Raw genomic sequence first — 17,163 nt, forward strand, 5'->3', positions numbered from 1 at the left:
GTTTGAGGAAAATCAAAACAGTTCTAACCTCTAGCCAGACAGATCAAAAAATATACGAAAGACACAAACCAGTCTCAGAAATGACAGGTAGCATCATTACCAATATTAAAAAAATAAGGGCATATTATGAACAACTTTGTGTTGATAGAACGAACACCTTAGATGAAATATATTAAAATGTTGAGCTCTTTCTCAGTGACTGGGACCTGCGCTTAGGCGCAGATGGGGCAAGTGGAGCCAGCATGTCGGTGGCCCGGAGCTGGGTTTGTCGCAAAACTCATGACCCCACAGAGACCCTTCAAGAAATCTCGTCTCTACCAAGAGCTGAAGCTGATTGGCGAGTATGGGCTCCAGAGCAAACGTGAGGTCTGGAGGGTCAAATTTACCCTGGTCAAGATCCACAAGGCTGCCCGGGAGCTGCTGACTCTGACGAGAAGGACCCACAGCGTCTGTTCGAAGGCAACGCCCTGCTGCAGCAGCTGGTTCGCGCTGGGGTGCTGGATGAGGGCAAGATGAGACTGGATTACATTTTGGGCCAGAAGATCGATGATTTCTTAGATGCCCGCAGACCCAGGTCTTCAAGCTGGGCTTGGCCAAGTCCATCCACCATGCTCGCGTGCTGATCTGCCAGCGCCATAGCAGGGTCCACGAGCAGGTGGTGAACATCTGGTCCTTCATTGTCCACCTGGATTCCCAGAAGCACATCGACTTCTCCCTCAGCTCTCCCTATGGGAGTGGCCACCTGGGCGTCATGAAAAGGAAGAATGCCAGCTCTGCATGGAAAAGGCTGAGGAGTCATGATGATGGCATAGCTCTCCCCAAATCCCAAAGTCACTGATCAAACAACTCAATTTACACTGAAGATGATGGATGGGGCTCTAATTTTGTGCCCATGGCTTGACACGCCTTTGGGAATTTTGTTTCAGTTTAACTTTCTTTGCCGGTACACAGATCTCACTGTGAGAAAACATGATCAATCCAGATCTCTATAGATCTATGTCCTCCTTGGACAAACCTAAATGCAGACACTTTCAGCACCCATAGGAGTTAGGTCAGGATTAAATAAAAACATTCCCTCCCACTTGGGGGCACATCCACTGGGAATCCCAGAGCGATGTCACCTGCCCACGACTGCTAATGTGTTCACAGGGCATCTAATTTCCTCTCCTGAGTTCCTTTTAAGCAAGCAAGGGGACCTCTGTCCAGAGAAGCAGTTACTATGTCTAAGCGAAGTCACTGCATCTTAGGAAAAAGCAAACATTCGCATCTTGCAGAGCATGATGGGCGCGCACCCAAGAAAATTACTCAGCACTTGTTTTTCTCACTTTGGGATTTTCCCAAAATAGTTTCTTCAGTCCAGTTGCCATGAATCTGGAGCCTCCGACTGACCCATCACGGTCGGATTTGGCTTCGGGGAAAGCACACCTCGCAGATCACCCGGCGGCTCATTGCCCAGATCCAGAAGGGCGCAGCGTGGGCACTGGGCGGGCCCGGGAGTTGAAACATTACGAAATCTTCGGCACAGACTGCCCCTCCTCGGAGGGGAGGGACCCAGACCGAGGGCCTTGTTCTTTAAGACTCGCAGCACTGGATCGCAGAACTTAGTCTGCGCGGCGGCTTTGACACTGGCCGGGCTCCACGGGGCGCGCCCCAGGTGGTCCGAAGGCCGGTCCGCCCTCCAAGCAGGTGTCCCGCGCGCCCTGCTCAGCCATGTCGTCCTGCAGCCGGGTGGCGGTGGTGACCGGGGCCAACAAGGGCATTGGCTTGGCCATCGCGCGCGAACTGTGCCGGCAGTTCTCGGGGGACGTGGTGCTCACGGCGCGGGACGTGGCGCGGGGCCAGGCGGCCGTGCAGCAGCTGCAGGCAGAGGGCCTGAGCCCGCGCTTCCACCAGCTGGACATCGACGACCTGCAGAGCATCCGCGCCCTGCGCGACTTCCTGCGTAAGGAGTACGGAGGGCTCAATGTGCTGGTCAACAACGCGGGCATCGTCTTCTGGGGTAGGTGCAGGGCTTGGGTGCGGGGAGCCCTGGAGCGCTCCGAGGGTGCGGGGCGGCCAGCCGCAGACTCCCCACCCATCCACTTGAGTGACCAAGGAGGGCGCGCCTGCCCCTCGGGATGCGGTCAGCCCTCGCCTCCCGCGAGGCGGTTTTCGCTTTCCATAATCCGCTGAACCCCAGGCGGGCCCGGGCGACCGGCACAGCGCGCCCCGCCCGCCGGCCTGTGCAAGCCTGTGCGCGGCCCCGGGCCTTCCCCGAACTGTCAGCCGCTGCTCTGTGCAGGAAAACTGGCCTCCTGGGAGCAGGCAACGCCCTGCTAGAGTTCATCAGCTTTCCTCCCAACGCAAGAAACATTTTCTCTTTAAATAAAGGGTCTCCGCTCGCTTTGGGCTTTCGCTTTCCTTCAAAGGGCGCATTCATAGATGCCTGGAGGCATTTGCTGGAGAAAGGAAATGGATCGCTAAGACAAGATTAGTGCGGACTTGCACTTGGTGGACTTCACAGTTTGCTTAATGCAGAGCTTTGGTAGACTGGCAAAAAGGAAGCGAGCCTTCATTCCCTCCTCCGGGGAGTTTGTTTGTTACAAAATATGTGCGTGTGGTCTTAAGAGTATCTTCCTAGGCCGGGCGCGGTGGCTCACGCCTATAATCCCAGCACTTTGGGAGGCCGAGGCGGGTGGATCACGAGGTCAAGAGATCGAGACCATCCTGGTCAACAAGGTGAAACCCTGTCTCTACTAAAAATACAAACATTAGCTGGGGATGGTGGCACGCGCCTGTAGTCCCAGCTACTCGGGAGGCTGAGGTGGGAGAATCGCTTGAACCCAGGAGACGGAGGTTGCGGTGAGCCGAGATCGCGCCATTGCACTCCAGTCTGGGTAACAACAGCAAAACTCCGTCTCAAAAAAAAAAAAAAAAAAAAAAAGAGCATCTTCCTTAAGGAGAGGAGCGGGGATCCGGAGATTACTTACTCTAAATACTACTCAGGAAAGTTACCAGCCAGGCGTGGTGGCTCACGCCTGTAATCCCGGCACTTTGGGAAGCCGAGGCAGGAAAACAGCTTGAACCTGGGAGGCGGAGGTTGCAGTGAGCCGAGATTGCACCACTGCACTCCAGCCTGGGTGACAGAGCTAGACTGTCTCAAAAAAAAAAAAAAAAGTTGCTACAGAGAGATAAACAAGCCAGCTTCCCTTCCAACCTAGTGGGGAACAAAAGCCTAAGAGACGGAGTAAAAGGAAGGATGGGGGAGCAGAAGTCTCCGTCTATCCCTTTGGCCCTGGGCACTCTGCGTGGCTGTGCATGAGGACCTGAGACTGTCTTTTACTCGCGCCTGCAATGCAGCCTGCCGGCTTTCTGGGAGCTGGGGTGCAGGACTGGGGGTTAACACTACCTAAAGCAGCCCTCAGCCATGGGCTGAGAGATTGGTGGCTAAATACCTGGCTTCCTGGACAACAGGTGGAGGGACTTCCCCTTGCCTCTCAAGGTGTGGGGAATGGACCAACAGCAACTGCTAACCTGTGCACTCATGGCAAGGCAGAACCTCCCACCTTGGGAAACATGGTGAAACCCCGTCTCTACTAAAAATACAAAAATTAGCTGGACGTGGTGGCTCTCCCCTGTAATGCCAGCTACGCAGGAGGCTGAGGCACCAGAATCCCTTGAACACAGAAGGCAGAAATTGCAGTAAGCAGAGATCACACCCCTGCACTCCAGGCTGGGCAACAGAGCAAGACTCTGTCTCAAAAAAAAAAAAAAAAAAAAAAACCTGCATTTCAACAGAAGCCTCAGTTCCCTCCTTTAAGAAGTAGTAGTCAAAGCCAAGTATTCTCAAGGTGTGGCTGGAAACTAGTAGCTGTCACATCACCTGGGAACTTAGAAATGCAAACTCAGGCCAGGTGTGGTGGCTCATGCCTGTAATCCCAGTACTTTGGAAGGCCGAGGTGGGTGGATCACTTGAGGTCAGGAATTCAAGAGCAGCCTGGCCAACATGGCAAAATACCGTCTCTGCAAAAATTACAAAAATTAGTCAGGCATGGTGTCATGTACCTGTAATCTCAGCTACTTGGGAGGCTGAGGCAGGAGAATCACTTGAACCCGGGAGGTGGAGGTTGCAGTGAGCCAAGATCAAGTCACTGCACTCCAGCCTGGGCTGGAGTGAGACTCCATCTCAAAACAAAAGAAAAAGAAAAAGAAAAGAAAAGAACAGCAGATTCTGGAGCCCTCACCGCAGCCCTTTATAAGGAGGCCCAGGAAACTGTTTTAACAGGCTCTGCAAGTGATTCGGATGCACACTAAAGTTTGAGAATCACCGACCTCGTTTTAAAAAATGGTTTTAAAGTTAACTTGTTTTTCCTTTAGTCATTAGGAGTTAGGATCCACTTTGTCATGTGAGTTTCAGATGGGAAAATACAACTTTCTTTTTGTTTCTCTGTTTGAAAGATAATGATCCAACGCCCTTTGATGTTAAAGCTGAGTTGACACTGAAGACAAATTTTTTTGCCACTAGAAACATATGCAACGAGTTACTGCCGATAATGAAACCTCATGGTAAGTCCAGTGTGTGGACAGTCGGGTTGTATCTGTCAGTGAGAAGCGGGCCACAGGTTCCCAGGAGCAGGCTGCCCTGCAGAAATCACTCAGGGGTGCTATTTCTCTGAAGGGGAAAAATAGAAAATTGCTTCATTTTCCCATAGTGTTTGGCTTCTCACTCCAATATTTTAAGTTTTGGGGGGTTTTTCTCAGGGGGCGGGAGGGCAGGGTGGGAAGAAATTTTGCTCTTGTTGCCCAGGCAAGAGCGTACAATGGCGCGATCTCGGTTCACTGCAACCTCTGCCTCCTGGGTCCAATTGATTCTGTCTCAGCCTCCTGAGTAGCTGGGATTATAGGCACCTGCCACCACACCCAGTTAATTTTTTATATTTTTAGTAGAGACATGGTTTCACCATGTTGGCTAGGCTTGTCTGGAACTCCTGATCTTCAGGTGATCCACCCACCTCGGCATCTCAAAGCGCTGGGATTACAGGCATGAGCCACTGTGCCCAGCCTTAGCTTTAACTTTCAAATATATGTATGACATGTCACAACGCAGAATGCTCCAAGTCCCCAAAGGCCTCTTGCCTCTGGTCAATTTCAGGAGTCCTCCAGCCCTCCAAGGTGATGAGCCCACATCTAGCTCCTCTCTGGACCTTGGTATCTGTTCTAGCATCATGACTTTCCCTGTATTCCTTTCTTCTTGTACCAAACTTTCTGAAGTTGATTCAGAAAATCCAAAAAATTTTTCTTTTTCTTTTTTTTTTTTTTTTTTTGAGATGGAGTCTCTTTCATCCAGGCTTGAGTGCAGTGGCATGATCTCAGCTCACTGCAGTCCCCGCCTCCTGGGTTCAAGCAATTCTCCTGCTTCCACCTCCCAAGTAGCTGGGATTACCGGTGTGCACCACCACGCCTGGCTCATTTTCGTATTTTTAGTAGGGATGGGTTTTCGCCATGTTGGCCAGGCTGGTCTCAAATCCTGACCTCAAGTGATCCACCTGCCTCTGCCTCCCAAAGTGCTGGGATTACAGGTGTGAGCCACTGCGCCTGGCCTAGAAATTTTCTTTATTAGGAAATGTCTTGCCTATGCCTGCAGGTATTCAGTAAATGTTACCATTATACTTTTACCACAAATATTGCAGTGCCTGCCGTATTCCAGGCATTATGCTGGGTTCTGGGCTTGCAGTGGTGAACATTGTAGACACGGATTATCTCATTTGTGGAGCTGAGAGTCTAGTTGTGGAGACAGCCATTAGCAAAGAATCTGAAATATAAAATGACAGCTCTGCTGGGAGATAGGGAAGCTGGCTTCCTTGAGGATTTTCTTCCCCAAGAAGTTAACTGTGTCTAACTGTGGATTCTTAGAACTGTGGTTCTTATTAGAAATGTGGTGGTTATTTTTGTTTTGTTTTGTTTTGTTTGAGACAGTCTCACTCTGTCACCCAAGCTGGAGGGTAGTGGTGGGATCTTGGCTCACTGCAACCCATGTCTTCTGGGTTCAAGGGATTCTCCTGCCTTCACCTCCTGAGTAGCTGGACTACAGGCACATGCCACTATGCCCAGCTTTTTTTTTTTTACTAAATACGTCTGGGGCTCTCTCCAGATTTGAACAGAAAGATTTTATCTTTTTTATGGCTGCTAGGAATGCAGCCATGGTAGGGATGTCTTTTACCCCATGTTGGGAAGTTTTCTCCTGATAAATTTTGGAATGGGAACTTGAGAGCTGCAAGGTATTAAAGACACCTTTAAAACTCAATCCCCTTTCAGGGCACCTGCAGTTCTTCCTACAGGCTTTCTACGCCCCCATCCCACTAAGAAACTGATCGAGTGTAAGAGTACAAATGCAGCTCTCACCATTCACCTGTTTAGGTTACGAAGTTTCTGCATCCAGTGATAAATCTTTTTGTTTGTTTGTTTGTTTTTTAAAGGAATGGAATTTTTGCCATGTTTCCCAGGCTGGTCTTAAACTCTCGGGCTCAAGCAATCCTCCTGCTGCAGCCTCCCAAGTAGAGGTATTCCTACACCTCCACTTTGCAGAGAGGGAAGCTGAGGCCCAAAGAAGCAAACACAGACAGGTAGTAATAGAACAGGAAGTTGTATCAGGTTTCTTGGCTTCTCCACTCTATCAGATTAGGATAATTCATTCTGGTGAAGAATTACAGCACCAGATGATTGTAAACCAGCTGGGCACCATAGTGCACACCTGTAATGCCAGCACTTTGGGAGGCTGAGGCAGAAGAATCACTTGAGTCTAGGAGTTTGAGACCAGCCTGGGCAATATAACAAAACCCCATCTCTACAAAAGATTTTTAAAAATTAGACAGATATGGTGGCTCATGTCTGTGATCGCAGTTATTTCAGAGGCTGAAGTGGGAGAATCACTTGAGCCTAGAAGGTCAAGGCTGCAGTGAGCTATGATCATGCCACTGCACTTCAGCCTGGGCAAAGGGTGAGACTCTGTCTCAAAAAAAAAAAAAGAAAGAAAGAAAGTAAATCAAGCCAGTCTGAAAGCTAATGGAAACCTCTGGGGAGGGTGGGGCTCAGGGATTAGCCCAGAGCAGGTGAATCACTGTCTGTAATCATTTCTAAGTAACATTACTTTCTGAAGTGGGAATCACTGGTTTACAACACATTGAGAATATATGTGACTTGTCAGCCGGGCTTGATGGCTCACACCTGTAATTCCAGCACTTTGGGAGGCTGAGGTAGGGGAGGGGATCACTTGAGGTCAGCAGTTCACGACCACTTTGGCCGCAGCCTGGCAAACATGGTGAAACCCTGTCTCTACTAAAAATACAAAAATTAGCCAGATGAGGTGGCCCGCTCTTGTAATCCCAGCTACTTGGGAGGCTGAGGCAGGAGGATCGCTTGAACCCATGAGACGGAGGCTGCAATGAGTCGAGATCCCACCACTGCACTCCAGCTTGCCTGGGTGACAAAGCAAGACTCTCTCTCAAAAAAAAAAACAATGTGAGGCCGGGCACGGTGGCTCACACCTGTAATCCTAGAACTTTGGGAGGCCGAGGCGGGTGGATCACAAGGTCAAGAGATCGAGACCATCCTGGTCAACATGGTGAAACCCTGTCTCTACTAAAAATACAAAAAATTAGCTGGGCATGGTGGCGCGTGCCTGTAATCCCAGCTACTCAGGAGGCTGAGGCAGGAGAATTGCTTGAACCCAGGAGGCGGAGGTTGCGGTGAGCCGAGATCGCGCCATTGCACTCCAGCCTGGGTAACAAGAGCGAAACTCCGTCTCAAAAAAAAAAAAAAAAACCAATGTGACTTGTTAATAAACTTCATGTTTACCAGGTGGCAAAACACTGGGCATCATTGCCCCTTGACTTGTAGGGAATCACTTTCTTCACCTATAAGACTGATTTAAAAGCCATTTTTTTATTTAGCATTTAAAAATCAATTTAAAGAAAGTTAACAGATGCTCCTCAACTGACAATGGGGCTAAGTCCTGATAAAGCCATCATGAGTTGAAAATATCATAGGTTGGCGGGGTGCAGTGGCTCATGCTTGTACACCCAACACTTTGGGAAGCCAAGGTGGGTGGATCACTTGAGCCTAGGAGGTCAAGACCAGCCTGAGCAACATGGTGAAACCCCATTTCTACAAGAAAAATACACAAATTAGCCAGGCATGGTGGCACACGCCTGTAGTCCCAGGTACTTGGGAAGCTGAGCAGGGAGGATCCCTTGAGCCCAGGAAGTAGAGGTTGCAGTAAACCAAGATTGGACCACAGCACTCCGGCCTAGGTGACAAAGTGAGACCCTGTCTCAGAAAAAAATAAAAAAGAAAATATTATAAGAATGCACTTAATACTGGGCAACATAGGGAGACCCCATCTCTACATAAAAAATAAAATAAAAAATTAGCTGGGCATAGTGGCACGCTCCAGCTACTTGAGAGACTGAGGTGGGAGGAGTGCTTGGAGCCAGGAGGTTGAGGCTACAGTGAGCTGTGATTGCACCACTGTACTCCAGCCTGGGCAACAGAGGAACACCTTGTCTCAAAAAAAAAAAAATGCATTTAACACATCTGACCAACCAATCACCATAGGTCAGCCTCGCGTAGCTTCAAGGTGCTTCGAATGCTTACATTAGCCTATGGTCCGGCAAAATCATATAACACAAAGCCTATTTTATCATCAAGTGTTGAGTATCTTATGTAGTTTGCTGAATCTGTACTGAAAGTGAAATGCAATCATTGAAGCCAGTAAGTCCTAAGTGGAACCATCATAAGGCAGGGACCATCTGTATTTGACTTGCTTATTTGTTCAAGATTCTGAGTAAACAGGCCAAGCAACTACTAAGCCACTAGAGGGAGCAACTTGTCTACTCTTTCTAGAGTAAGGCAGCAGGTGTTTCGGGACTGATGGGGCCACCTGGACCTCAGCGGAGGGCGGTGTGGGTGCAGCCCTTCTCAGGGTTGATGAACCATCTGGCTGACGAGGCTGACTGTCAGCCCCTGGCCTCTCTCCCAGAGGTGTGCCCTCAGATCAAAGGGGACAACTCCTCCCCTTAAGAGGATTTATTTCCTTGAAGGCACAGCTTCTGTGATCTGTGTTTTTCTTTCTTCCTTTCCCTTTTACATTTAATTCCTTGTAGCCGCCAAGTTTTTGAGAACAAAGCTGTTTAGAAAGCAGTGAAGAACACAACACCACTAGTGTAGTATTCCTGGACAAAATATTGATGTGACTCTAATCATAAGAAAATCAGAGCAATCCACTTTGAGTGAAATACTATAAAATAATGGTCTAGAATCTTCAAAAAAAAAAAAAAAAGGTCATTGTCAACTACCCTACATTAAAATACATGAAGAGATGTGACAATTAAATGCAATCCATGATCCCATTTCGGACCCTGGATTAAAACAAACAAAAACTGTAAAAGAACATTACTGGGGCCAGGTGCGGTGGCTCACACCTGTAATCCCAGCATTTTGAGAGGCCAAGGCGGGTGGATCACCTGAGGTCAGGAGTTCAAGACCAGCCTGACCAACATGGAGAAAACCCATCTCTACTAAAAATACAAAATTAGCTGGGCATCATGGTTCATGCCTGTAATCCCAGCTACTTGGGAGGCTGAGACAGGAGAATCACTTGAACTCAGGAGGTGGAGCTTGCGATGAGCCGAGATCGTGCCACTGCACTGCAGCCTGGGCGACAGAGCAAGACTCCATCTCAAAAAAAAAAACAAAAAAAAAAACAAAGAACATTATTGGAACAATCAGAGACATTTGAATATGGGCTATATTTTAGATAACAGTGTTATATAATGATAAATGCCTTGCATGTGGTCACGACTGTAGTAATGTAGGGGAATGCCCTTGCTACCATATATAATACTAAAGTGTTTAAGATGAAGGTTTATGGTATCACCAACTTGGAGAGAAAAAGGGACAGAAAGGGAAAAAGCAAACAGCAGAATGTTAACTTAGTGAACTTAGGTGAAGGGTATAGGATGCTTATCGAACCATTCTTGCAACTTCTCTGTAACAGGAAAGAAATACATACATACACTTCACCTTTGAAGGTGAAAGAGAGAAAGAAGGAAAGAAATACTGAATAGTACTAAGCACCTGGGAGGATGAGTGAGGTGCTAGTTTTCAAGGACAGAATGAGGGTATCTCCTGTGGGATTGGGGTCCCCAAGAATGTGCAGCTTCCCTGCAATGTGCACCTGTGGGGAACACCATTCAGAAAATGAAATAAAATCTAGAACAGGCACAGTGGCTTACACCTGCAGCCCCAGCACTTTGAGAGGCCAAGGCAGGAGGATCACCTGAGGTCAGGAGTTCGAGACCAGCCTGGCCAACATGGTGAAACCCCATCTCTGCTAAAAATACAAAAATTAGCTGGGGGTTGGTGGTGCACACCTGTAATCCCAGCTACTCAGGAGGCTGAGGCAGGAGAATCGCTTAAACCCAGGAGATGGAGGTTGCAGTGAGCCGAGATCGTGCCACTGCACTCTAGCCTGAGCAACAGAGTGAGACTCCATCTCAAAAAAAAAAAAATCTAGAGATCCTATTGGAAGCAGAGACCATCCATTCAGAATAATATATAAGAAAAGAACCTGCCAAAATTAGTAGGGTTTGATACTGATGAACTGTGTAAGTTAACACGTTTGCTGGCTTTTGGATCTCCACCAGCACTTCAAATTGTTGTATAGTTCTTGGACTATATATTTGTTTCTATGAGCACAATTTAGTAGCTGTGAATTATGATCAACATAAATAATTTGTAATTTAATGAATATGAGTATTATTAAATATGGACTAAAAAATAATGATATCAGGCCAGGTGCAGTGGCTCACACCTGTAATCCTAGCACTTTGGGAGGCCAAGGCAGGCAGATCTCCTGAGTTAGGACTTTAAGACCAGCCTGGCCAACATGGAGAAACCCTGTTTCTACAAAAAATACAAAAATCAGTCAGGCATGGTGGCATGTGCCTGTGGTCCCAGCTACTTATGGGGCTGAGGCAGAAGGATCACTTGACCCCAGGAGGTGGAGGCTATCGTGAGCCGAGATCGTGCCACTGAACTCCAGCCTGGGTGGCAGAGTAAGACTCTGTGTCAAAAAAAAAAAGCAATGAAACAAAAACCAGGATGGAGAAACAGCCCATTCCACATGTGAAATATCTATAATGAAAGACAGACAGAGTCATCCCCAGGGATTGCTTGTTGCTGGTTGTGGCACTAAGGAATTGAGGCCCTAGAAAATTGGGTGTGCCTAGGAAATTGAGAGCATTAGTCCTTAGGGTGAGAGCACTGTCCCTTGGAAAGCAAGTTTACAAGCACTCGGAGTGTGTATGCTGGGGAGGAACAGTTTTATAAAACTGCCAGGGGGTCGGGCACATGGTGGCTCACTCCTGTAACCCCAGCACTTTGGGAGGCCAAGGTGGGCAGATCACTTGAGGTCAGAGTTCAAGACCAGTATGGTCAACACGAAACCTCATCTCTACTTAAAAAAAAATACAAAAATTAACCAGGTGTGGTGGCACACACATGTAGTCTCAGCTACTTTGGAGGCTGAGGCAGGAGACTCTCTTGAACCTGGGAGGCGGAGGTTGCAGTAAGCCGAGATCATGCCACTGCACTCCAGCCTGGGTGACAGAACAAGACCCTGTCTCACAGAACAAAATAAAAAAATCTTAGGCTGGGTGCAGTGGCTCACACTTGTAACCCCAGTACTTTGGGAGGCTGAGGCAGGCAGATCCCTTGAGGTCAGGAGTTCGATATCAGCCTGGCCAACATGGCAAAACCCATCTCTACTAAAAGTACAAAAATTAGTCAGGCATGGTGGTGGGCACCTGTAATCCCAGCTACTAGGGAGGATGATGCAGGAGAATTGCTTGTACCCGGGAGGCAGAGGTTGCAATGAGCAGAGATTGCACCACTGCACTCCAGCCTGGGTGGTAGAGCAAGACTGTGTCTTAAAAAAAAATTAGGGTGCTGGGCACGGTGCCTCATGCCTGTAATCCCAGCACTTTGGGAGGCCAAGACAAGTGGATCACAAGGTCAGGAGATTGAGATCATCCTGGCTAACACAGTGAAACCCTGTCTCTACTAAAAACACAAAAAATTAGCAGGGCATAGTAGCAGGCACCTGTAATCCCAGCTACTTGGGAGGCTGAGACAGGAGAATCACTTGAACCCGAGAGGGGGAGGTTGCAGTGAGCCGAGATCATGCCACTGCACTCCAGCCTGGATGACAGAGCAAGACTCCATCTCAAAAAAAAAAAAAAAAAAAAACAAAGTAAAAAATAAAAATGAAACTTCCTGGGGAAATCTACAAATTTACTACCTCAGCTATCTCTCAGAGAATCCTGTGAAAGGGAGCCCTTCTTACTGATGGAGGTGTGTTCTTCCTTTGGGAGAATAGGGACCAAAAAAATATTAAAACCCACGGGTGCATATTATGCCTTCTATAGTCATATTTTTAATTTTATTATTACTTTTTGAGAAAGAGTCTCATTCATGTCACCCAGGCTGGAGTGTAGTGGAGTGTGGTAGTGTGATCACATCTCACTGCAATTGCTACTTCCTGGGCTCAGGTGATCCTCCTACCTCAGCTTCCTGAGTAGCTGAGACCACAGGCACAAGCCACCACACTCAGCTAACTTTTGTGTTTTTAGTAAAGACAAAGTTTTGCCATGTTGCCCAGGCTGGTCTTGAACTCCTGAGCTCAAGTAATCCGCTCCCTCGACCTCCCAAAGTTCTGGGATTACAGGCATGAGTCACAGTGTCCAGCCACATTTTCATTTTTAATCAGCAATTAAATCTGCACAAGGCCAGGCACGGTGGCTCATGCCTGTAATCCCAGCACTTTGGGAGACCGAGGCATGTGGATCACTTGAGGTCAGGAGTTCAAGACCAGCCTGGGCAACATGGCAAAACTTTGTCTCTACTAAAAATACAAATTAGCCATGTGTGGTGGTGCATACCTGTAATCCCAGCTACTTGTGAGGCTGAGGCAGGAGAATTGCTTGAATCTGGGAGCCGGAAGTTGCAGTGGACAGAGATGACACCACACCACTGTACTCCAGCCTGGGCAACAGGGCGAGACTCTGTCTCAAAAAGAAAACAAACACCTGCACCATGACTCAATTGTATGTTTGGTATATTCAACCAATGGTTGTATCTCTGTGATATGCTTTCATATTTCTCTCACTCTGTTTTAGGGAGAGTGGTGAATATCAGTAGTTTACAGTGTTTAAGGGCTTTTGAAAACTGCAGTGAAGATTTGCAGGAAAAGTTCCGCAGTGAGACACTCACAGAGGCAGACCTGGTGGATCTCATGAAAAAGTTTGTCGAGGACACAAAAAATGAGGTGCATGAGAGGGAAGGCTGGCCCAACTTACCTTATGGGGTGTCCAAGTTGGGGGTCACAGTCTTATCAAGGATCCTGGCCAGGCATCTGGATGAGAAGAGGAAAGCTGATAGGATTCTCGTGAATGCGTGCTGCCCAGGACGAGTGAAGACAGACATGACTAAGGAATTCGGCATCAGGACTGTGGAGGAGGAGGCTGAGACCCCTGTCTACTTGGCGCTCCTGCCTCCGGATGCCACTGAGCCACAAGGCCAGCTGCTCCGTGACAAAGTTGTGCAAAACTGGTAAACATCTGCCTCAGAGTTTGATGCTTAATAAATGTTGGTGGAATTAATGAACTAAATGATGTTGTGGTTTGATTGTCGCCAGGCTGGAGTGCAGTGGCACTATCTTGGCTCACTGCAACCTCCACCTCCCGAGTTCAAGTGATTCCCCTGCTTCAGCCTCCCCAGTAGCTGGGACTACAGGCGCATGCCACCACACCTGGCTAATTTTTTGTTTTTTAGTAAAGACAGGGTTTCGCCATGTTTGACAGGATCGTCTTGATCTCTTGACCTTGTGATTGGCCCGCTTTGGCCTCCCAAAGTGCTGGGATTACAGGCGTAAGCCACCACACCCAGATTTTTTTTTTTATTGAGATGAGTCTCACTCTGTCCACCAGGATGGAGTGCAGTGGTGTATTCTTGGCTCACTGCTACCTCCACCTCACAGGTTCAAGCAATTCTCTGTCTCAGCCTCCTGAGTGAGTAGTGGGATTACAGGTTCCCACTACCATGCCCAGCTAATTTTTGTATTTTTAGTAGAGACGGGGTTTCACCATCTTGGCCAGGGTGATCTCAAACTCCTGACCTCAGGTGATCCACCTGCCTCGGCCTCCCAAAGCATTGGGATTACAGGTGTGAGCCACCGCGTCCAACCTGATTCTCTTTCTGTTCTTGAAAACGAATGTCCATTAGAATCTCCCTGGGAGAAAGGTGTTTCTAGTTCTGGAATCTGGAGCTCGACAACATTGCTATGCCCAACTCTTTAGGCTGAGAGGGAGAAGAACATTTTCGTGGGCATTGGGACCACCTGGAGGGCTGATGGAAACGGGTTGTTGATTCCCCTCCCCACACCAATTCACTTCATTTCTAACAAGTTCCCAGGTGATGCTGATGTTGCTGGTCCCGGGACTGCACTTTGAGAACCACTGGCATAGCGAGTGCTTTTAGAACAGTGGAGTCAGAGCTCCACCATTTTCCAGCTGTTCCTTGCTATTTCCAGTTTTGTTTTGTTTTGTTTTTTGAGACGGAGTTTTGCTCTTGTTACCCAGGCTGGAGTGCAATGGCGTGATCTCTGCTCACCACAACCTCTGCCTCCTGGGTTCAAGCAATTCTCCCACCTCAGCCTCCTGAGTAGCTGGGACTACAGGCACATGCCACCATGCCCAGCTTTATTTTTGGTAGAGACTGGGTTTCACCATGTTGACTGGGATGGTCTCAATCTCTTGACCTCGTGACCCACCCGCCTCGGCCTCCCAAAGTGCTGGGATTAGAGGTGTGAGCCACCGTGCTATTTCCAGTTTTTTAATTCTGTAAGGATGATGCTTCATCCTCTACTTCCTTAGCTCTGCAGGCTTTCTTTGCACCTCACTCTGTTTTATTATATTTGAGTGTATTTTTACTGGTTCTTATACTTTTTTTTTTTTTTGAGACAGAGTCTCACTCTGTCGCCCAGGCTGAAGTGCACCTACAACCACCACCTCCTGGGTTCAAACGATTCTTCTGCCTCAGCCTCCCAAGTAGCTGGGACTACAAGCGCCTGCCACCACACACAGCTAATTTTTTGTATTTTTAGTAGAGATGGGGTTTCACCATGTTGGCCACGCTGGTCTCAAACTCCTGGCCTCAGGTGATCTGCCAACCCCAGCCTCCCAAAGTGCTGGGATTACAAGCATGAGCCACCGCACCTGGCTGGTTCTTATGAAGCAGTAGAGCTTGAAGGACTCAGGGGGAATATCTTCTTTCATTGGGACATAATTTCTTTCAAACCAGATTTTTCCGCCGGGTGCTGCGTTCTGCATTCCTTCCCAGAATGTTTGCAAGGTTGCCCAGTCACCTCAACTTTATTTTATTTTTTTTTTTTGAGACAGAGTTTGCTCTTGTTGCCCAGGGTGGAGTGCAATGGTGCGATCTCAGCTCACCGAACCCTCCACCTCCCAGGTCCAAGCAATTCTCCTGCCTCAGCCTCCTGAGTAGCTGGGATTACAGGTGTGTGCCACCACACCCAGCTAATTTTGTATTTTTAGTAGAGACAGGGTTTCTCCATGTTGGCCAGGCTGGTCTCAAACTTCCAACCTCAGGTGATCCGTCCACCTCAGCCTCCCAAAGTGCTGGGAAAACAGGTGTGAGTCACCACGCCCGGCCTCAACTTTACCTCTTTACTGCAACACATGCAGAAGTCTTTCCTTAACCTATGCACACCCCGCTGTGAACTACAGCCCAGGGTGATTCTTCAGTGACTCCCTGAGCCTTTTTTTTTTTTTTTTTTTTTACATTTGAGACAGGGTCTTGCTTTGTTGTCCAGGCTGGAGCACAGTGGCACAATCATGGCTTACTGCAGCCTCGCTAACCCTGAAGAATGGGGAAAGGGGCCCCAGAAGCACGGTGAGTTTGCCGTTTGAATAAATATCATGGACCCAAAGAGTGTGCAGAAAAGCAACTAGACAGAGAGAGAGAGAGAAAGAAAGACAGTTCCCACACTGTCGTGGGAAGGGACCCAGAGACGGAATTCGTACAGGTAGGAGCAGCTGGGAATAACACTCGAGTTATCCCCTCCCCATTCATGTTCGTGTCCAATGAGAGAAGTTCTTTCAAACTTCCTCTGGAGTGATCTTTGACTCTGACGCCAAATTGGCTGGCTTGGTCCACAACTCCGAGTTACAGAGCCCCTTCCTCTCAGAGCTTTTGGCGAGTTTTTTTGGACAAAGGAGCCTCACCTGGCTTTCTCTACCTAGCCTGCATGCCGAAAATCCAGACAAAGAACTTTACAGTTGAAACCCCTCTGGTTTCCGGATGAGGCGTGGAGTTGGGAAACTCCTGCCCTTGAAACCATGCCCCTCTTGGACCTGGAAAGAGAAGTCCCTCAATATCTCCTGACATAAATAGGCATTGCAGTCATAAGCGGTAATGCTGTTTTTCCTTAGGGAATCAGTAAAGCATGGGAATGCTCAAGTTTCTTTTTTTTTTTTTTTTTTTGAGACAGTCTCGCTCTGTCACCCAGGCTGGAGTGCAGTGGCACTGTCTCAGCTCACTGCAACCTCCACCTCCCGGGTGCAAGCGATTCTCCTGCCTCAGCCTCCTGAATAGCCAGGACTACAGGCATGTGCCACCACCCCTGGCTAATTTTTGTATTTTTAGTAGAGATGGCGTTTCACCATGTTGGCCAGCCTGGTCTCGAACTCCTGACCTCATGATCCGCCTGCCTCAGCCTCCCAAAGTGCTGGGATTATAGGCGTAAGCCACTGCTCCCAGCCTCAAGTTTCTTTTATTTGGGGGAACAGAACTAAACAAGATGGCCTAGTTATTTCCAGTTCATCACAGTGTGTAGCTATTTGTTTTTCTTGACTTTCTGGTTTACAATGACAGCTCCTCAAAGTGTCAGTTTAACTCTCACAGCTTTCACCCACTTTTTCATCTACTTGGGGTAGGGGGAGTCTGAATCCCACCTAGACTGCATTTACCTTCCTCAGGCCAGATGGAGTGGATCATGCCTGGAATCCCAGCACTTTGGGAGGCCAAGGCAGGCAGGTTGCTTGAGCC

At 48.3% G+C, this 17,163-nt stretch overlaps 1 protein-coding gene and 1 pseudogene across 1 annotated transcript; both read left to right on the plus strand.

Moving 5' to 3' along the window:
* The first annotated feature begins 242 nt into the window (after nt 1–242).
* LOC105712636 (small ribosomal subunit protein uS4-like) lies at nt 243–838 on the plus strand (annotated as a pseudogene).
* An 872-nt stretch (nt 839–1,710) lies between these two features.
* CBR3 (carbonyl reductase 3) lies at nt 1,711–13,730 on the plus strand. The gene is made up of 3 exons (XM_012445782.3): nt 1,711–1,999; nt 4,438–4,545; nt 13,215–13,730. The coding sequence occupies exons 1-3, from the start codon at nt 1,711–1,713 to the stop codon at nt 13,649–13,651; spliced, it is 834 nt and encodes a 277-aa protein (XP_012301205.1). The 3' UTR covers nt 13,652–13,730.
* Nucleotides 13,731–17,163: the final 3,433 nt, after the last annotated feature.

This window comes from Aotus nancymaae, unplaced genomic scaffold (genome assembly GCF_030222135.1).
Source record: "Aotus nancymaae isolate 86718 unplaced genomic scaffold, 86718_ANA_hifiasm-v0.15.2.pri h1tg000022l_1, whole genome shotgun sequence".
In the NCBI taxonomy this organism is placed as follows: Eukaryota; Metazoa; Chordata; class Mammalia; order Primates; family Aotidae; genus Aotus; species Aotus nancymaae.

Excerpts from the sequence above, each read along its gene's own strand:
- CBR3 (XM_012445782.3), top strand. The coding sequence starts at position 1,711 with ATGTCGTCCTGCAGCCGGGTGGCGGTGGTGACCGGGGCCAACAAGGGC. Across the intron at positions 2,000-4,437 it reads CGCGGGCATCGTCTTCTGGG|ATAATGATCCAACGCCCTTT; the intron begins GTAGGTGCAGGG and ends TCTGTTTGAAAG. Across the intron at positions 4,546-13,214 it reads GCCGATAATGAAACCTCATG|GGAGAGTGGTGAATATCAGT; the intron begins GTAAGTCCAGTG and ends ACTCTGTTTTAG.